Here is a 22324-nt window from a genome sequence, read left to right on the forward strand (position 1 = left end):
CAACTGTTATAGACCGGCTGCCAAGTCAGGTCATTTAAAACAATTGAATTATTTTATCATGGCTAAAAAGCTGAGGTAGTGTTTACAGTACAATGTTAGATCAAGGGCGGAACCTTATGATAAAAAAACCTCTTTTAAGGACATTTCCCTTTATGCGGGTTAGGAAGGAGGAGACAAAGCTTTTTTTTCTTTCATTATTAACCTGTGGTGAGTCATCATCATTTTCAAATCATCCAAAACCTGTTTTATGTACATACTTTGGACTTTGCTTACTGCTCTCAGGAACTGAAGCCAGGATTATGTATCATTGCATTATGGTTCACAGCCATAAAGTTATTCATTTCCTCTTTTCTATCACCACTAAATGCTAGTTATACCCCACCTTTATTCAAAATAAAACTGCTGTGGAAAACAGGAATATCCAGTGACCTTTCAATGTTTAGACCTTTTTGTATTCTTTTTGCTGTGACTTTGGAAATTCCTCATTCTTGACATCAGGCTATTTTTACAGTATATGGGCATTATGTACAAAAGGTCCAGAGGCACTTTGCATGCCACTGTGGAAGAAACTGCCAGGCAAATAAGGGGTTTGTCTTATAAAGTATTCATTGTCACCTGGTAACGGCTGCCGTTTATCATTTCACCTGAAATTACAATGAAAACTGATAGCTTATCAGAGGGAGGGAAGGAAAAGAGTGTGCTCTGAAGGAGAGAGGCAAAGAACGTATACTATACAACTCTGAAATAGAGGATCTGCGTTTTGTGAGGGAAGTAACTAAAGTTTTTAGCTTTAAGCTAAAGTGTTTGAGTATTATCTTCTGGCATGCTCCTGGCGAGAGAGATATATGGACAAGCATGTTGCTGATAGGCAGTGTCTCCCTTTAATGTGTGGCATTTAGTAATGATATAATGGTTAGGTGACTCTATCAAAATAGTCAATATTCAATCATCTGCTATATAAAAATAAGAAAAATGGGGATATAAAAAGCCGACTTTTAACTATATTTAATTTAAATAATTAGTCTAAAGCATTAAACACTAGTGCACCAGAAAGAATAATATATATTTTTGATAAGTATAATCTCATCCTACCCAAAACCTTTTCTTTAGTGTTGCGCTCCCTTCATTTGAATAGAGGCAGTGGAAGCTCCACCCCAAGAGAGTTGAAAGGCTAGAAGACCACAAAGATGGAAAAGGCCAGCCCACTGAGGGAGGGAGAAAAAAACTGCTCCGGTTCCTCTGCCATAATTTCCTATCAGCCTATTCAGACAACATCACCAACAGCTTGGTCTGTGCGTGTGTGTGTGTGTATGGGGCCAGAGCAGAGAGCGAGCGAGCGAGAGGCAGCGCGCGAGAGGCAGAGAGAGAGCGACACACAGAGAGAGAAGGGAAGGGGGAGGCTCCATATTCTTTCACCTACCCCCCGTCAAACCACAGGAAGGAGGGGCCAGACCCTAAGCTGCCAATCAAATCCGCTCGTGGCAGCCGGCATTATCTCAGCAACAAACTATTGACAGATTACATGTCAAGGAGTTTAGTGCATGATTGAAGGAAGCCTTTTTTTATCAAGTTACTTTTCCGCTTTATTTCCCCCTCCACCATCCAACATTCGAATGACTTTCTTACAGAGTTGAGTAATATTATGAAAGTTACATGTCTGAGAGGATTTAACTTCGACTTCCCTGAATATGGTGAGTACGCTTCTTCTTTTTCTACCTTTTGCCAGATATGTTTTATTAGCTGACAGTTTAAGGTGTGCCTTTATCTCTGACTAAATACACGGAGAGGGGAAGTTGTTCATGATTAAACTATGTGCCAGCGCATACGTATACCCAACAGTTGCAACACCCTTATTTATAGCCCTTTGACAGTGCCCAAAGGTGACTGCAATATCAAATATGATTGCCCATTTCCCCAGCACACAACTCAGGACGCTTCCTTTCATGCAGTACACATGTGAGGAAAGTTCACAAAGCCAGTTTCATTTTCTCTCGTCAGAGTCTATTTCTCTCCTAGGACATGAGACCAGCTCAACTCTCTCTGTCAGGCTTTCCTTCTTTCCTCCGTGTTTTGCTGCTTGTTTAGTCGCCTCAGTTAATTACATGTTTTTGAATAAGCCGGTATTGGAACAGTCGAAATACAGGTATTGGCTTTACCCACAGAGGCACTGCCATTAGGGTACACTGAATGGCCTAAGGGTTTGTTGCCAAGGGGACAAAGCAAACAAACTGTTGTGTTGATTATGTTGTCACACATGTAGAGGAAACAGGAGCAGGGCTTACACCTTTTCAGGTAATTCTAATCGGTATGTTTCACATCAAAATATAAAGGTGTGACAAGTTAAATGCATCACATGTTAGTGAAAATTATAATAAACACTATATTTATTTAAAATATTGAATTAGATTGTTGAAATGCAAATGGCCTGCGGGGCAGATAATTTAGAATTTCATTCAACCTGTCAGGTTGACAACAGTCATCCTGTGCGTACTTTTAGGAGGATAGACTTGTCCTGTTGTAACAGGATTAGACTTTATACTCACAAGCGTCACTCTCCGCGTAGCTTTATTTGTAAGAAGGGTTTTGTGTGAGTTTAAAAAAAAGTCATAACACACGTTGACATATAGTTATTTCTCTCTTGTGTGTACTTAATGTACGTGTGTGCTCTCTGTTTTAATGCCCTGAGTAGTGTCTTCCCTTTATACATGTGAGCGTGTGTGTGATTGTATTAATAGCCCCTTTCTTTTTTTATTATTTGCACCACAGATAATAACTTGACTCTAACTTTATAATAAATAGATTGGTTACCTTTGAACTGCCCTATTTTTTTTAAACACTGTTTAAATATTTCAAAAAGATTGTGGGGATATTTTGAGCAGACTTGCTTTTAAAATCAGTTTTTAAAATGTTATACAGAATGCTCCAAAAATGTATTCTCAAAATTATTGTTTTCTTTGGTCTTTTCACATAACCAACAAATCTGTAACTCTTACTTCATTCAACCACATTTTGCTCCAGGCTGTGCTTTTTAATACGTTTATTTACCGGCTATATACTCTCAGTATCTTATTTGAATCCTCCTTAATACTATTTATTTTTTATTGCTGCCTTTTCTTGCCGTTTAACACTCGACACCACATAAGCTTTTCTGCTCTTTAACTTGTATGTGGTTTATCATTTAACATATAAATTCCAATTTAAGAAAATGTGTCAATTATTAAATAAAACATTGAGAGAGTATATAGTAGACCACAGGATGTCCCTGACAGACTTGAAGGCTCTGTGATTATGTCAGGTTATTTAAGGTGTCCTGTATTATAGTTTAAAATAACAACAAACAAGTCCAACTGTTATCGTGACACACCCTAATTTCAAACTTTTCGTCAGCTCGGAAAATGTTTTTCTACCCTCTTATGAGTCATAATGTTGATTGCCTTCTCCCTCACTGAGTTGTCTCATTAACCCTTTGTGGCCCTCTCCATCTTTTACGGCCTTCCACAAAACCAGGATGAAATGAGGGAGAAAAACAAGCCCAGTTCTGAAGGCCCTCAATAACCTTTTATCACAATTTAGCAATAACCTGAATCAATTTGATGTCTTAAGCAATAAAATATGCTGTTGCACTCCTATTTCTGCTGCTCCTTGGATGACAGTAAATTTACATTTTTTAATTAAACTAGCCGGAATTTTTATTAGGGGGCTGGGCTATGCTAATGGGAATGTTGTGTACAGCAGATTAACAGAGTTTTGAAATAAATTTAACAGGGAGACATTTGGAGGGAAAAAATGCGAGTCATTGTCTTTAACCTCTTTCGTGCCGATTTCTCCTGGGGGATCCTTGTATTCTAAGGAGCCATGTCAGGGAAGAGTGCTTCTCAGCAACGAGGTGATTAGTATCGCCTTGTCAACCGAGGAAAAACACTCATATTCTCAAGATTTATTTTTTAAATACCTTGTCTAAATTACATCAAAATATATGATTTTTGTTTTCACTTAGATATGAAATTGAATACGCTCCTTTAATTTACCTCCCTCTGTGGGTAAGTTAAGTGTTACAAATAAATGCCTGAATTCATGTGATTTTGTTTTTTGAAATGTGGAAAATATAAACATTTCATGCAACATTTCAATTTCAATTTACACTGGATCGTATTTATTTTTATTTTTCCGCTCTAAATTAATTCATTTTCTAGCTTTAAATTGAGAATTCTGATTTTAGTCACACATCGCACAAGAACTATTAAATAAGTGTCAAATACAGTAGTTAATGGCAGCGTATATGTTTGTGTAGTTTTATGGTCCGCTCTCAGTATTTGATTGATGTTACGCGAGGCTGTGTGTGTAATGCCTGGCTTTAGCTGAGTGGCAGGGGGAGAGAAGGGGGAACATAGACAGCAGACAAGGGGAGGTGTGTGTGTGTGTTTGTGTGTGTGTGTGGGTGTATGTGTTTGCGTTTTGTGTGTGTGGGTGTGGGTGTGTTTGTGCGTGTATGTATATGTGTGTGTTTGGGGGTAGACAGAAAGAGAGGGACAGCTGAGTCCTGATTGAGCATGTGCCTAGTCATCAGACACAAGCCACCCAACACCATAATTACCTTAACCCCGTCTTTTAATACCCAAATCAGACCAACTGGCTGTTTTTTTTCGGCAGAAAGAGGAAACATTAGAGATCAAACAATCAAATAAACTCCAGATGCACGTGGGCTGCCATGCATCTTGCCGCAGAGTGTTCAGGGCTACTTGATATGGGCCAGGAGCAAGGCAAGTGGCATCACCACCCCCTTTTCTTCAATCCTGTGCACTCATGCAGTGGCCAGCACCTAATTAAAACCTCAAAGCTCCCCGTCACCAATCTGGAGTAATGGCCTAATTAATACTCGGTGAAGAAATATTCCAGAATGATAAACAGGTTGCACCTTGGGTCTTCATTGCCTTTATTATCTAAAATGTAACTGGCCAAGTTTTTATTATCACAGATATTGCATGTTTGATAATGCATGTTTGTTCAACTACTCTACTAAAAATGGCAGAAAAAGAAATATGAGGTATGATTTTTTTATTTATACTATCTTAAAAAATGATGGCAGTGAATTATAAATTGTCATTAATTAGAAAAAAAGTTGTATCTTCATTTATTTTCCCCCCTAAAAATATGATTTTCTTCCCCCATATCTCTGGCTCATTTGTGTCAGCGTAACCAGCTGAAAGGAAATTGGGCTTTTAATCTCACAGCTGAATATGCCGTATCATTTATTTTTGGGGCAAGAGCTAAGTTCCAGTTACTTATATTTCCCCCCCACGATTGTCTAATCTTACATATGAAATTATAATTTCATGCAAAGTAAGGGAGAGGAATAATCTCTAGTCGCTGATATTCTGTATAAGAGGGGAAAAGGGGAAAATGAAGAGGTAATTAGCAGAGTGGGAGACTTTGGCGCGTTTGTCTGAGAGCGTGGTCTCCATTGGCCATGAATGAATTTGCATGCTTCGCTTATCGAAGCACACTTATTAGGCCAGCTGAAAGAGAGATTAAGCCGGCACAAAATGTGGTGACTAATCCTTTTAAATGTGGCAGGGGGTCTTTAAGGTGTGAACCGGTCCTTACGTAGGTTAGTCGGTATGGAATGTGACAGACCACAACTTTCATACAACTGAATGTGTATGGAAGGAAACAGCAGATGTGGGGTTAACTCTCTAAAGACAAGGACAGTTATTGACATGGGTAATAAATTGATAGTTTATCTCCTGACCCTCTTATCTCTGGTACAAATACAGCATGTGGGGTCAGGCTGGGTTGATATAATGACGGGAACATTGTGTGGTCCAACATCAATGCTGTACCTGTTTTTTATTAATCAATAATTGCTGGTGAATTTAGTTAATCATACATTTAAAGCAAAAGCTGTAAAAATGAGAAATTAGGTGTTGAAGCAAATCAGTCTTCCCCGCTGTTTTTATTATAGCTTTAACACATCTCTTAGTTTCACTTCTCTGTCACCTTTTCTATGAGAGTAATTTTGTGCTCGCTGTACTGTCTGTGGCTTTATTTTTGATAAGAGTAAAGAAAAAAAATCAGCACAAACTAACACGGAACCTTTTTTCTCTGTCACCTTCACTGTGAGCGAGAAAATGTTTGCTCTGCCGAGCTACAGAGCCAATACCCCTGTCCTCGTCCGTAATTGACTGCAAACAGGAACGTAGTGACGTTTAAACACTGCCCTCCTCTCTCTTCCGTGTCTCACACACACATCTCTCACGCAGTCCCTAACCCGGCACCCCTCAGCTTCAGGTCCGCTTTCTTCCGTGTTTTTTCATGTGACATTCTATTCACTTGGGTCAGTAGCCGGCAGCACCAGCAATAATTACTGTCTGTACATGATAAATCTGAAGCCCAGCTGTTCATTTCTGTCACTGCCGACAGAGACAGAAAGATAGTGAAGAGAAGGAGAGAGAAAGGGGGAGCCCAGTTTGTTGGATTTCTTTTTTTTTCTCCCTCCTTTTTTTACTTGGTAACTTGATAGGATTACATGGTTCTAGAGTCCACACCTGTTTAGAGGCTGTTAGCAGAACAGTTGGCAGTCCCATAACCACAGCTTAGCCTTTTTCTTCTCTTGCTGCTGTCCATTCCGTATCCCCTTCAGAGGATTTTACCCCGCATGTATGACGAGAGTTTGTTCCGCTGGGGCTCCTGCCTCAGTCAGGGGTGAGGGGGGGAGAGCACTCCTTGTGACACGTGAGCGGTGTGTGTTTGATGTTGGGGAGCGTACCCTACGCCCTCTCTGTGTGTGTGTGTGTGTGTGTGTGTGTGTGTGTGTGTGTGTGTGTGTGTGTGTGTGTGTGTGTGTGTGTGTGTGTGTGTGTGTGTGTGTGTGTGTGTGTGTGTGTGTGTGTGTGTGTGTGTGTGTGTGTGTGTGTGTGTGTGTGTGTGTGTGTGTGTGTGTGTGTGTGTGTGTGTGTGTGTGTGTGTGTGTGTGTGTGTGTGTGTGTGTGTGTGTGTGTGTGTGTGTGGGTCGGCTGTCATCTCTTTCCCCCTCCCACTCCTGAGACACGTCTGCCATCAGTTGTGCTTCCCTCTCCGACCTCAGTCACAGAGAAGCCATCCCCCGGCACAACGTATGTACAAGTAGCTCCACAGCAGACAACAAAATAATTCAATTCGGTTTGTTTTCTGAAAAGGGTGGGGGACAGGTGTTGGCAGAGTCTTAAAATGTCCAAATACAGGTTAAACCCGACGATTTCAATGATTAAGGGTTAGGTTGAGAACATTTGTACATATCGTAGGAGTGCCAAAGCCTGGCTGTCAATTAGAAATACTTTTGGAAGGAGTGGAGAAATGAGTAATGCACAAAATGTGTAGCTTGTTTTCTCTTGTTCGGCTGTTAATAAAGTGGGAAACAGTCCTAAATATTGTGTGAGCACAGGGAAATATTGTGTAGGAGACAGTTGGTGGGGGAATCGGTGACAGTCATCAGACCCAGAAAATCGCATTACAGTATGTTGTTCTGTGCCTTGGTGCAACGTGTCTCACTGCCTTATTTGGCATTCAGCAGCAACACAGCTCTTTGGCTTCGTCACTTTCTATGGACCCTCAGCACCTGTTCCCCCTATTGTGCCGGAATTTTCTATATTTGGCAAGAAGTTGGACTCTCAAATGGTGTGTAGGTCAAGGTTTCTAAAAGTTAGAGATGAACTCAGTGTTCTTCCAACTGCATTTTTCTTTTTCTTTTTTTTCTGCAGTTGCTCATTTGTTCAAAAGACAATATTAGAAAAGATGATTCAACTTGGGAGGACTACGAAACATTTCTCACCAGGGCACCTAAGTGTCATGTTGTCCTGAGCATGTTATTGACACGTTGCATTGCCAAGAGTGCAAATTATCTTCCTTGTAAAGCACAGGAGAAATAAAAAAAAATCAAAGTTAATAGATATCTGCGGCTAACTTTTAATTGTTCTGATATGTAATCGCTAAATGACAATAAAAAAGGAGCAGGGCCACTTTAAAAGCGTTATCTCTTCTGCTCTGTGCCCAAAGTGTCATGTCCATAACAGCACCACCTGATCTACAGAGTAAAATAACCGCTAAGGCTTATTGTTTGGACAATATTGGAGGCCCCCCGCCCCCCCTCCCCCCCACCACCACCACCCCCCCTGCTTCTCTCCCCTCTCCCTTGATTCATTTCACCCACTGTCCTCGGCTGCTGGAAAATGGCGTTAATTTTTTTATTACCTGTTTGACTCTCCAGCCTTATTACTGTAGCCCCTTAATGTTCTCTGTAACCGTGGAAACCAGATGAATAAATGTCCGCCAAAGAAAATGAGATGATTAAACAGGTCACCCTTGCAAAACAAATTCGCTTGGTCGAGTGCAATTTGTGTACCAAGCGGCTGTCTTAACAGTTTGCTAACAAGGGGATTGTTTGCCAGACTAACTGACAGAGAGGGGAGGGGGAAATGAAGATAACTGGGGAAAAGGATATGATTGAAGAGATAATATTTTAGATCACCGTGCTATTTGTCTCGTCTTTTTATTCCTCATGATAACATGGTGTTTGTATAAGATTCAAAGGTCTACCTTTTGTTATATTCCTAAATTAAAAGAGATACTCTTCTTTTCCAATGCACTGTACATTTTCTTGCATTTACAAGCAACGTTGACGTTTTATTGTCATTGTCAGGGGCATTTTGTCCGTCATAATCAGCAAGTGCAGTAGCAAATAGAATTTTCCTCATTTATGTTGCAACCAATCATTACTGCTAATTGTCATTGAGGCCATCTGTATAGGGTGGCTCGTCCTCTATTGGTGTTGGAACAGTACTGGTCATGGATTTACAAGTCCAATAATAATACTTAACACCTCCATAGTCCGTGCAAAACAGTTCATATTCACAACTGCAGTGATGAACGAGGGTTTTTTTCCCCCTCTCAAATCAAACAGTTGCATGAACAGGATCCTGGTTTCAAAGTGTCACTAAGCTGCTTTCCCATGATGCCCCCGCCCTTGCCTTCAGTGAGGGTAATATTCTCATACAGTAGCCAAAGACTTGTTTTAAGCAAAGCCCTCTGACAACCATATGAAACGTCTGGTGTTTTCATCTGAGAAAATAAGAGACTTGGTTGGGCATATTTAGCCATGTAACGATAGGGCTAACATGCAGACTTGGATTAGAATCAGGCCTGCGTTGCCATTCTAACCACAAATCATAAATGTCGGAGACACGGCGGTGGTGTTGTTTATGGAAGGATGCCACGCTGCGCCACTCAAGGGTGTTGCCTGTTTGCATTGATGCACCACCACCACTTACTGCCTCTTGCTTTAAAACAACTTCCGCGTCCCACTCAGCCCAGCCATTTTGTCACGCTACAAAAGCAGATCCCAAATGCTCACCACAGTTTTAGCCTCAACTTTAGGAGAAGGGGGGTGGCTGCTCAAAGGAGCCGTTGCTTCTTTAAGTCATTTGTGGAACAGAAGATGGCGAGCCAGAGTTCTTCCACTGGTAGAGGTGGTATTTCATCCCAATACAGGGACACTACAGCTCAAAACTGAAAAGCACTTATGCATTATTGATGTTTTAATTTGTGCAAATGCCCGAGTCTTTGTTAAGTGATTATAGTGCTAGGGAGATAACAGGGGAGGTACTTCTCTATGAAACAAGAGCTTGCTTGCTGGCCGCACTGGGAAGCCATTGGACTAAATCTAACAAGTCAACGCTCTGCACCGTGAGAGAGAGAGAGAGAGAGAGAGAGAGAGAGAGAGAGAGAGAGAGAGAGAGAGAGAGAGAGAGAGAGAGAGAGAGAGAGAGAGAGAGAGAGAGAGAGAGAGAGAGAGAGAGAGAGAGAGAGAGAGAGAGAGAGAGAGAGAGAGAGAGAGAGAGAGAGAGAGAGAGAGAGAGAGAGAGAGAGAGAGAGAGAGAGAGAGAGAGAGAGAGAGAGAGAGAGAGAGAGAGAGAGAGAGAGAGAGAGAGAGAGAGAGAGAGAGAGAGAGAGAGAGAGAGAGAGAGAGAGAGAGAGAGGAGGGGTGAAGAGAGTTTACTTGAATTCAACGTGTATAAGATAAGAAACATTTCCGCCGTTGATCTTTTGTCCTTATTTCAGCTACACCTCTCCCGTTTATGATGTTGGGTTTATAGGTCTTTTACCTCCCTTATCAAAAATGATTTGATGTAAATACAATGGAAGTGACCTGAAAAGCCCTGTGTGTAAATACTGCTGGTGGCACACTAGAAACTGACCTTGGGAGAAGAATGCAAAGTTATTATGCTTGCAAAACAAGCCAATAAAAGAATACACCGTTGAAAGGAGGGAGTTTGGGTAAATATAAAAGAGAAGAGAAGCAGTTTTCTTTTCCTGCAATGATTAACTCAGAACAAAGGTTATCAAGGATGACATTTTTAAACTGTAATTTATGTAATTGCCCGCTACAGCTAACTTGCCGCATTACCAGTGACAAAAAAAAGGTTGAAACTTTTGCTAGAAAAGAAACATGCATGTATGTGCAGAGTATGAGCTCAAATCATATTTATAAGCTTAAATTGTTGTCACCAGTTCGTAGAAAGCTGTGTTTCCTCTATTGTACAGTTTAGTATCTGTAATGGTTGTCCAAACTCGGCCTCATCTCTGCTTCTCCCACACCTGCAGCTGTTCACACAGCCTGCCATCCTCCAGCACCCAACGCATGTATAACCTGTAAATTATGCTGCATTCATTTGGCCCAGACTGCATTAATACGGGATCTATCAATGTCAACCCATGAGATAAGTGTTTCAGTTTTGGCTTTGGTTGCAGTATTTGTCATTCTCTTGTGTTCATTGGCTTTATTCTTGCTTTATTCTTTGGGAAAATCTGCTTGAGTATGGAACCATACTCCAGGAAAGCCTTCTGCTTTGAGGTCCCTGGTGGAGGTAAAGACGAGAGCATGTGTGTACACACACACACACACACACACACACACACACACACACACACACACACACACACACACACACACACACAACACACACACACACACACACACACACACACATTAGGCTCTCAGGCTTCCCCAAGCATTTACTGCTTTATTAAGCTGTCTCATGAACCCACTAGCAGAACATGAGAATACAGGAAAAAAAGAAAAGCCCATATTACTTAGATGATTTGATGTCATTTGTGGACTACAAAACACTAGGCTTTATTGTGTGCGCACAGAGAAAGAGCGGGAGCAGAGAAAAAAAGAAGTTGGCTTAGAAATTCAGAATTTCAATTAGCGTACGTAATCTGAACCTGCCGGCTTTGATAGAGGCTTTTTTTTTTACTAAGAATACAGCAGCACTTGTAAAACATTAATTAAGCAGACTTGTTTTTTTAAAGGATTGAGTAAAGTGTGCTTTATGCAGTCCTTTTCACTGAACAAAAGGCAGTTACCTCACGCAGAGAACCGCTTCCCCCAAACCATTTGGATAAAAAGGGCAATTTAAATTGGAGAAAAGCACAAAAGACAAAAAAGACAAGCCATTGAGAGTAATGTTCTAAAGGAGATGATATCATATGAGAGCACAGCCTTTTGCTGAAGAATAGAAATGTATCCCTGCCACAGTGAAACCTAAGCTTGGCGCAGGAAAACGAGACCCTATTTGAATGACTTTCTACCTGACAGATGACTTTAGACTGCCTTTTGGATCACATTGCTTTGACTTTGTCTCTTACATCATCAAACCATTGATTATTAATAGTTTATATGAAATGTTAATTCATGGGTAATATGAGTTTTGATTGAAATATCCTCCTAAAAGTAAAAAGATTACTGTTCATTCTGTTTGATAAAATAAAAAGTCTTAAAAGAATCTTGAACGGATGTTTTTTTTCCATGATGATGCTTTGTGGTAAAGGTATATGCTGCTTTGGGGCTTCAGCCCTGCTGAAATATCTACTCTTTTCCGGGTAGCGTGGCTACATGATACTGCAAGGTGAAATGCATGCTCTAAACAAGCATTAAAGGGGATTACACTGCATTCACGCACTTTGGTTTTATTTTCCATGAATGCATCAAGATAAAAAAACAATGTCATTTATTACCAATAGATCATTTACCAAGTTCAAAAGCAGATAATGGCAGGGGTATATAAAAAAAGATGTTAAAGGTTAATTTATTCCAACTGTTATCACACGACATAAGGTTTAGTTTGTTCCTCTTCTTAGAATATATAATAGAAAACGAGTCCCTTTCCCTAACTTATTCAAGATGTATATGAAATACACAGAGACTATTGTAAATCCTTTTGCGTTGGGTGATGAGTACACATACAGATGATACATTAAAACTGCCATAACTCGCACACCCAGCAAAGCTAAAAATCAATTGGAATGGATAGTTAAGCTGGCCCCTAAAAATCAATGAGCAATTCATGTCCTTGATCACAGAGTGTCATTCCTCTCAATGTTCTGGGGCTGATGAGGGCTGAGCATACACACATATACTCACATTCAGCACAAATATACTGGCACAATCACTAGGCTGATACAAGAAATGAATAGTACATTTAAATACTCTATACAGGACAGAACACATCTTTAAGTACAATTTGTATTTTAAACAACTTTTCCCAATGCTTTAATCAAATGATAACCTTGTACTGTCCATTTATTTTACAGCTGAGTGGATATACAAGGTTTTTTATTCAAATGTGTTGAGACAGTGTTAAATGTGGTCAGGGTATTTCATCAGGGCCAGCTGGGGAATGGAACAGTGTAGTCAGTCTATTGGAAATAGCAGGGTGTCAAATTTCAAAGCTCATGTTGTTGTTTTTAACCGTGCAAAATGTTGCAATTCAACAACATTGTACACCGAGCCTGGAAAATAGAGATGACCTTATAGCCATTACATGGTGGGGGCACACACACGTTCACACACACACACTCAGTGAGCTTCCATGTAGGAAGAGGAGAAAGGCGATAAGGTTTGCCAATGAAGAGGAGGAAAATTCTGATTCAAAATAGCAATTTTGCCCTTATTAATGCCATTAGTGTAACAGTCACAATGGATCAAATCAAAGAATGACCGAAGCAACTCCTCTGTCTCTGCGCTATGACGGGAACACGTCCGGAGCAATTTGGGCATTTAGTGTTGATGAGTGAAGTGTCTAGTGCAGTAGTATCCTGCAAACTGCCCCTTAATTATGCTTATAGTTCCTCTCTTTATCAACCTATTTCTTCTTCTCTGTTCTGCTCTTTGTAAACATTTTAATACCCATTTCTTTCAGTACCCTTTTTCTTTATTGCATATTGCCAACCTTCATTTGAGCCAGCTATCAGTCAAGTGATCCTTTTGTTGGGAACTACTGTATTTTTAACCCAGATTTATATAATGCTCTTGGGCTATTCCCTGCTTTGAGGCCATTCATGTCACTCACACTTTGTATCCCCCTGTTGCCAATTATAGCCACACTGACCAATTCAAAGCAAAGCTAAAACAGAAATGATCACTATGCCACATAACATCTTAAACTTCTGCCCTTAATTTATGTTCTCTGAAACTTTTTCACCATCTTAGTTCTCCTTCTTTGTCCTCAGGGTATGTGGTAAATTAGTTATGAGTTAGCAGCAGTTGCTTGGCCTTAACAGGTGGTCATCTTTTACGGTCTATTACTCTGGTAACATTTGAAAGGGTCATTCAGCCCACTAGTGAAATACCTTAGATTTGGGGAGAGGAAAAGGCCTTCGAAACAGTTGTCGTCTGTCAGGAGGAGCAGGGAGTCAGGAGGACCGTTGGAACACTTGCTCGTCCCCTCCTCGAGGTGAGAATTTTCCAGCAGCTGTCACTTGGCCTCTTTACCTCATGTTTGTTTTTTGGACGGGTGCTTTTTTCCCCCTTCATTTCCAATAAAGCAAAAATGAATGTTTGTGGCAACTGGAGGGGGAGGGCAAACTCCAGTGCTGTGCCCTGTCACTCACAATCTCGCCCGTGTGTGTCCTCCTCTAGAAGGGTAACATGTCTCATCAACCGCCAATCATGAAACGCACGTGAGACGAACCTAACGGCGGAGTCTTCTTATTTGTGATTCAACTTCTTAAATGGCTCTGGTGGGTTTCTTTTGCCGTCTGCCGTCACACAACTCTCTTTTGTTTGGCCACGTATAGAAGCAAAATGGTGAGTTTAATTTGCCTCTGTTCTGCCTTTCCTCGACTGCACTACCCTTCTCTCTCCTATTCCCTCTTCCTTTCCCTGTCTCCCTCACTCCCCCTTTCTCCCCCCCCTCAATCCATCTGCATCATGTCGATCTGTCAGACTGCCAGTGTCTGTTCCAATTAGATTCCACTTAATACACGTAACCTCGATTAACACGCAATCAAGCCCAGATAAATCACGTCCTTTAAGTCCCCCCCCTCTGCCTCTCCTGTGTTGCTTTGCATCACTCAGTTTTTCCCAACAAGCTTTCTTCGCCGCAGTCGTTGGTCACAATGTATGAAATCACACATTGAATGCGCAAGCAGGTAAACTTAGCGTCCTTAGCGGTGACATTTTAATTCGGACACAGGTGCTTTTTCACCTCCAACCAAATGCTCTGCCTTAGTTAGTCTCACTTCTGTTCCCAGTAATGTGAAGTTCCTCTCGTGTTTCCAGCAGACTCTTGTTGGTGCCCTTCTCACCCCTGAAGATGAAGGTGTCTTAATTACATCTTTGGTTAAAAAGCTACAAAAGACACCCAGGGCTTTCTCTACATTGCGGGAGGCTGTGTAGTCTATTGTCTCTGTGACCTTTTTAGCTAGCGGACAATTGGTTTGACTAGATTACAAATTAAGACACAGCACCAGGCACTTAGAAAAGCAAGTCTGTTAGAGAGCAGTTCTATTACTACCAGCCTGTGAAAGCCACTGGGCCATACATTTTAAGCATCACATAAATGGCCAGAAGTCAGACATCACATGCACATTGTTCCGTATCTATAAAATATAAAAGTAACATTTGCTTTAATGATAGCTGCAATGCCATAGTTCCTCTTTGCCAGTGGCAGAAAGGGAAAACACACAAAGCCACTACAGTGCCGAGGACTCTGGGCCGATTATTATTCTTTTAACAAAGTTAATAATTTACACTGTTTATGCTAATGGGGGAAAAGAGGACTGTTGAATAACCAAACAGTGAAAACCACTAAAAATACAAACCAAATGAAAACAACCTGGGGCACTGAAAAAGCAGACACAGCACTCTTGGGGTCTTCTTTTATTAATTGCAGCTAAAAGTGCTAACATTGACATGTTGAACAGATTAGCCTCTTTAATAACGGGGCGGGTCAACATGGCTACCTCTGCCATGATGATATCCTGTCGGGAGGCGTATATCCCGTGTGTTTCATATTCTGACCTCTGCCTCCATTGGGCTCGCCCCCACACTAAAGATGCACTAAATCTGGCCTGTGCATTCTCAAGATGAAGAAAACAGTACCTTTCTTCATTAAGGCTCATCACACATGTTCTTAACTTGTATCCTCACATTCAAAAATGTTTGGCAAATGTCATTATTGCAGCGTCTGACTGTGTTGTGTTACCAATGTTGCAGCCGTGCTGTGTTCAAAGTGGAAGCTGTGGCAGTCAAAGATCTGGCTTTGTTTCACACAGCGACAGCTTGTGTCATACATGCTCAGGCTGCCTCTGTACAGCATTAATGGTTTTAAATATCTCAATGCTAGTTGGAGCTGACAAGGCCTGCCGGTGTGCAGTGTGTAAATAGGGCTTGGATTTAAAATAAATTAAGCTATGAGAAAGGCTCACGTTGATCCATTTCTTATCTCCTCTGCTGCCTTGTCAGCCCAAAGCCCTTTCAAATTGTGCGGACAAGTTAAAGGACAAGCAGTACTCATTCACTGTTTCTACCATGTAAGAATAGCTTGTTATTAGTATTAAATAATGAACGATTTATATGTAACTGTAGTAGATACTATAGTTGTTCCCCTTCTTTGAAACTGTTGATCTCTGTGAAACCAATTAAAAAGTTGTGCGTGTTTTATTTAATTAGTATTGGGTGCAAACAAAATGAGTATTGAATAGACACCCGATAGACCTCTGCCCTGTCTTTTTCCATTTATAAACTCTTTCCACAGCCACAACAATGTTGCACTGTCTCTTTAAAAGGGGTGACAGTTTTGACTATAAGTTGAGCTAATTTTCTTTTTCACTTTCCCAGAGAAAAAAAAAAGGAATAACACTGATGAGTTTTAACAGCTTCAGCCAGGCGATGGGCAAATATAATAAGTGTTTTCGTAGACGTCACCAATGATTATCTCATATGGGCATTTTGGGTGAATGTAGTGGATTTAGAGGCTCGTCTCCCATTGTGCTGACATCACCCTTTAACAAACCAAATTAAATCATGGCTAAAATCATTTGAAACTCTCCCAGAGTCTGTTTGAAATGACTAAACAATGAAAGTCTGGAAAAAATTTAAAGGGAGCGCTGTGTGCGTTTGGGTGTGCGTGTGTATGTGTGGATTTGAGTGTGTTTAGTCACGGGGGGATGGGAGGGGGTGTACTGTGGAAATGGAGGCAAATTTATCCTCACACTGCATAATGGGATAAGGGAAGCCAATTTTTAACACATTCCTTAGAGAGTTTAAAGGACAGCATTGTATCACAGTACTTTACACTCTTGACACTTTAGAAATACGGTTTTTGTTTTTTTGCCTATAATTTGTAATTTTATTTAAACTTGTAAAAAAAAATCACAGACCTCAACATGGAAAGTTAACTTCTCTGTAAGGAAACTCGATGAAGGCATATAAAGGACAGCCATATTCAGTCTTGATTTAGCTCCACTTTTATAGATAGAAAGTCAGATTAAAGGGCATGAGTGTCCAGTTTCCACAGCCAGGCAATGTTGCATGGAAATTGTGTTTTGATACTGATACCACTATGACACACAACAGACAAGAAAAGAAAATATGACGCCTGTATATTTTATAAACACATATTGGTGACGTGCCATCACAACGTAGAGACATGAGAGCCACGTTCTTACAGTAAGGGCCATCATTAAAGTGTCCTTTAAAGTTATTTCCTTTTTAAAATAGTAGTCACACGCAGACTTACTGTAAATGCAACTTTGCATGAACAAGTTGGTGAGTTGTGGAAAATGTGCAATTGTGAGTCTTTAATTTAATTTATTTATGTAATTTCACAGTGTTAGCTATAAGATAAGGTCTATTATCGCAGCTGGAACAAACAGGGATTTGTCAGCTGTCCCACCTAAGCACTCGCGTGATGCAGTCGGCCACCCATGACCTTGTGAAATGAACAAAAGAGTCAGAGAGAGAAAGTGAGTGAGTAAGAGGAGTCAGTGAAGGAGTGTCGTGGAGGTGCATGGAGGTGGTAGGGCAGGGGGGGGTTGCTAAAGTCCTCAAGTCAGCGAACGTTGCCTGATGTGACAGGATTAGCTAAGCCCCGGTGAGCAGGGCTGGTACTGTGTGTGTGTGTGTGTGTGTGTGTGTGTGTGTGTGTGTGTGTGTGTGTGTGTGTGTGTGTGTGTGTGTGTGTGTGTGTGTGTGTGTGTGTGTGTGTGTGTGTGTGTGTGTGTGTGTGTGTGTGTGTGTGTGTGTGTGTGTGTGTGTGTGTGTGTGTGTGTGTGTGTGTGTGTGTGTGTGTGTGTGTGTGTGTGTGTGTGTGTGTGTGTGTGTGTTCGGTGTGTGTGTGTGTGTGTGTGTGTGTGGCAGACTGGGAACTCAGAACTGCTGCTTGCCACCAGCCAAGACATGGAAGATCAACAGTGTGTCAGCCCATCGCTGCCATCATCACCCTCTCCTTCCACCAATGGGAGAGAGCCAGACCATAGAAGATACAGCCAAGGGAGTCAAGATACAGTGGGGGGAGACACAGTCGGGGACTAGTGGGCGGGCAGCTGGGGCTAAAGTGAACGTGAGTTGGAAAATGATCCTATTAAATTGAATTAAAGAGGCAGTCTTCATTTACCCCTAGAATGATGGATTTGGATAATTAACAGTGTTAATGGGGACTGGTTAAGGAGGGCAAGGGAAACCGGTGATTGCAGACACAGGATAAAGGGGCCAGGTCAGACCTGTGTTGTATTTGGCCCGGCGACCAAGGGATGGCCTTTTTTTTCCCCTAGCCTTGCCCCCACACTTGGTCGTTTGTTTTATAATTTGAAATAATACAATAATAATTTGAAATGTTAAATGTGGCGTATTGTTTTGAAATTCTACAAATCACCCTTAACTCTTTATTTTCTTAAAGTGTTTTGTTTTTTTCACTTCTCCTTAAAAAAAAAAAGCCACTGGCCGTAAGATGATCTGAACACAGCAGATCAAAGGCTTTTGTGTTGTGTGGTTGTGCTTTGGGCCTGCTGAGTGGCATGCATGTGAATGGGGAAATAAAGCAATAGAAGGGTGTCACTGATGAGCGTGTAGGTTTACTATCGATATATTTTGCGGTAGTGTGCTGCAGCAGTGAGTGCATTATACCAGTTTAATGTCCTCATCTCGGGACCTAATTATGACACTGGTAGTGTGTGTGAAGTGTATGTGCACGCACATGTGGTGATGTGCTTGTATGCCTGGGTTTTCACTTTGGTCAGTGCACAAACCCTATCTGCATGTCCTTAATTCTTGATGATGTGTAGGCCTTAGGCAGTGTGTGTGATGGAGAGGCTGCCTGTGTGCCAAGTTGAAGTGATCAGACGGCAGGGCCTGGGCCCTCACCCCTCTGAAAAATCCTGTTGCGTTGCTCACAGCAGCCAATCGGCAGTAGTGTGTCGCTAGGCTCTACAGTCTAGTCAGGACTACTGACACCCATCCACAAAGGAGCCAGATTTATAGGCCACTATGTGTCACCCGGTAATCTGCAGCGTGTCTATTACTTCAGAAATAATAGCTAATCCTGAGGAAGAACTAGTTAGCTTAATTTACATGATCTCAGCCACTGCCTAACTAATTCTGTTTATCGTCTATGTGCAGCGTCTATTATGTGCTGCATTGTTTAAGGTCGAGCAATTTTCTTTTTACACAGACGTGTGGACGTAATCTATTTTGACAGTTGCAGATGCACACTCAACTCTCCATTACCTTGGGTGATGTGCACCACAGTTTACCTGAACCCTGATTAGGCAGAGAATGTCTTAAGCAAAAGGATCAAATAATTTTATGCTACTTTTCTCCTTTCAAAAAAATTAACACCACAGTCATGTGTGTGTGTGAGCGAGAGAGTGATAGAGTGTGTGAAAAAAACAATCTCATCAAGCAGGAGGCCGTTTGCTTAGCAAGAGCTGACAGTCTTTGTGTATGTAAATGAAGAATTTAGACTAATGGAGTTGAACCATTTCTAATTTTGTGATGGCAAGAGGATTTTGATTGAAAGTAATTAAGCAAGCTAGCTGTAAAATTAATTAAAGCAAAAGGAGGGGGGGGGGACTTTTATTGGATTGGATAGCGATATAGCTGCTGTCAGGCAGGGGGACAAATGGGGGTGACCTGGATTCTCTGCCCTCCCTCCTCCCACTCGGGACTTTTATGTCACTTTAATCTCCTTAGAGCGGCTGGTGTGCATTTGTTCGAAATAATCAAGGAAATATGGTCAGGAATTGTCAGCTTTCAGATCTAATTTACCTGACAGCCTTGCAAGTGTGTGTGCACGCGCAAGTATGCATGTGACAGTGGCAGGTCCATTTTTTCCCCTTGCCCTCTCCTCAGCTTTGTGGAAAATGCTTTTGACAGTCTTGAAGCATCTTGGTTGTCGAAGGGCGGGGGAGATGAGGAACTTGGGTGGCTTTAAGACGGACATTTCAATGAGGCGTGTTTGGCCCAGCTTAGCAACTCTGACACTGTTGTGTGCGTGTACACATACCAACATGCTTAATTGCCTCTGTAACATATTCAGACTCAGTTTGGCCGCCTAACCAGCACTTCTCTGCCTCTGTTGTCTGCAGGTAGCCTAAATGAGCAGAAGCAGATTACAGCCATGACAAAGCCTGTTACAGCTACTTAACCGCTGACAAATAAGACTGGCCAATCCTGAACAAATAGAAGCTTATTGTCCCTTTTCAGTTTTGAAAATGAGAATAACAAAATGTGTTCAAAGAAAATTCTGATTTTGGAATAATTCTCCTTCGATTTTTCTAACTTTTATTTTAAGCTTATAATTGAATAACTGTGATAAATCAGCCACCTGTGCATTTTGTGCTAAGCTAATTTCCAGTCATAAAATAGCAGAGCTAATGTCCTGCGACATCTATATGGCTCTGAGCTGTATGGGGTCCATATTCAAGGTCCACAGGGTTTCCCACGATTCCACACTGGGTGAGATGCCACTTCCTCTTAAAGCTTCTTAGTGCTTTCTGGTGTTCGGGACATAGGGTCGCAGTGTGGCCCTCAGTACCCCCTGAAGAGACAGTTAATTAAGGCCTGAGCCCAGACAACGCTGGGGGGACTCTCACCCACCACACCATGGTCTGCCCCTGCCCCAACTCTCTCCCCCCCAACACCGCAGCCGCCGGGGCCTGTGGGAAAGCAGTGCGCCACCAACGGGGCCCCTAACGGGATTAGGAGTCCTCTGAAAATAGGGCCTCAACTCCAAATCCTCTCACCCACCTTCATCTGCCCAAACGATCCCCCTCAATTCACCCCCAGCCCTATCCCCCTCCTACTCCCCCCCCTTTAAGTCGGCTCCACCCGAGCTCCGTTTTATCAATTAATGTAATAAAAGGTGGAACAAAGAGCTTTCTTTCCCCCGCTCTGTAATTAGAGGGGGAGATCTCCTGAGGACTGGCCTTCATTGGGCCTGAAAAACATGATTCTCTCCCCCCCTCCCTCTACTCCGTTGCCACCACTCAAGCGGAACATGGCTCCACGATGTATAAGGGTGATAATGTAAATGTAGTGTAGTTTGCCTGGCAAACCCGGCTCAACCTATTTTGCAGTAGCTTTATCTAAGTGTGAACAAATGAATGTAACATTTGTAAGAGTGATACATTATTAACTCTAATTGATTCTTTTATAACACTATACATTCACTGTCACCTTCTATTTGGCTCGCACGAGTACATGCTGAATCAGTCTTGTCGCTGTCCCTATTCTAACACGTAACGTGTCACCACCCGCTGTTAACAAATGTGATAAAACCACCTGAATCGAGAAAATCAGGTATGGCGTCTGCCTATGTGTGTTTTTGTCTGTTAGGTGAGATACAGTAGACTTTGGTGTGTGTGTGTGTGTGTGTGTGTGTGTGTGTGTGTGTGTGTGTGTGTGTGTGTGTGTGTGTGTGTGTGTGTGTGTGTGTGTGTGTGTGTGTGTGTGTGTGTGTGTGTGTGTGTGTGTGTGTGTGTGTGTGTGTGTGTGTGTGTGTGTGTGTGTGTGTGTGTGTGTGTGTGTGTGTGTGTGTGTGTGTGTGTGTGTGTGTGTGTGTGTGTGTGTGTGTGACTCTGCTTAACTGTGTCTACACGTGTGTGAAAGTAAAAAAGAGAGACAGAGGGTGCCCGCTTTCACAGCCACTGGAGCTTTCGATAGGAATTAGTTTTACAACATATGCAAATGTTCCCCCTTGAAAAAAAAGGGTCTTTAAGTGACAGGTTGATATGTGATTAAACGACGATTAGAGAGCTGAAAATAAGTGTCGGCAGTAGGTCAAGCACTGGGCGGCTCAGCTAAAAGGTAACAGACTATTGAGGAGAAAACATTCCCAGGCGGAGGCCAGGAACAGGACCCAAAACAAATTAGTGAGGTTAAGAGGGGACGTAGTCGGCTCTGTGTTCCAATAAAGCCACAACAAAAAACAAGTTCAGTGTTTGCCTGGACGACAAAAGACAGACAACTCATGAGTAGAGTAGGATCCTCTGATACAATTCAAGAATCCTCACACTGGCACTGATTGTCAAGACTCAAAGTGCTTTAGCGTCAAACTTGACTAGCATACTTTACCTTTAAGAGATTCCACAATTTGATGGTGACGCCCTGCTCGCCCTGATTTTAACCTTTAGTGCCCCCAGCACAGATTAAAAGCAGTTGTCTGCCCTTGTGTAGGCTGCACCCCTCTCCTCTGCTGCCCTTTAAGCTAAAAGTACAGAGACATGAAGGATTCTGTGTCTTTCTCTCTTGCTGTCTATCACTAACCCACACATACACACTCACACACATACGCACACAAACAGGCAGGGACATAAAAGGGCTCACGCTTATTCTGGCAACAGATGGCCCTGTCCCTATAATCCCCTTTGATGCTGCGGTGGGCAGTGGCTCCTGAACATCTCTGAAGCCAAAGCCCCAACAAAACTTGAGCTACTTTTCCTTTAACTGACCCCAATTGCCAAGGAGCTGTCAGCTGTCAGAGCTGGTTAAGAGCGTCTTTACTGGGGG

At 41.9% G+C, this 22324-nt stretch overlaps 1 protein-coding gene across 9 annotated transcripts in view; it reads left to right on the plus strand.

The window, feature by feature from the left end:
- Positions 1–22324, plus strand: part of casz1 (castor zinc finger 1) — a 175482-nt gene that overhangs the window by 96993 nt on the left and 56165 nt on the right. For 3 of the 9 annotated variants that reach the window (XM_079674840.1, XM_079674832.1, XM_079674833.1), the window contains exon 1: positions 1266–1691. The exons of 5 other annotated variants lie outside the window; for them this stretch is intronic. In XM_079674840.1, the coding sequence (XP_079530966.1) occupies positions 1643–1691 (49 nt within the window). In that variant the 5' untranslated portion in view covers positions 1266–1642. Of the gene's footprint in view, positions 1–1265; positions 1692–17860; positions 17880–22324 lie in introns of those variants that run through there. One more of the 9 variants, XM_079674830.1, reaches the window with a different exon arrangement.

The sequence above is a fragment of the Notothenia rossii genome, assembly GCF_949606895.1.
Source record: "Notothenia rossii genome assembly, chromosome: 4".
In the NCBI taxonomy this organism is placed as follows: Eukaryota; Metazoa; Chordata; class Actinopteri; order Perciformes; family Nototheniidae; genus Notothenia; species Notothenia rossii.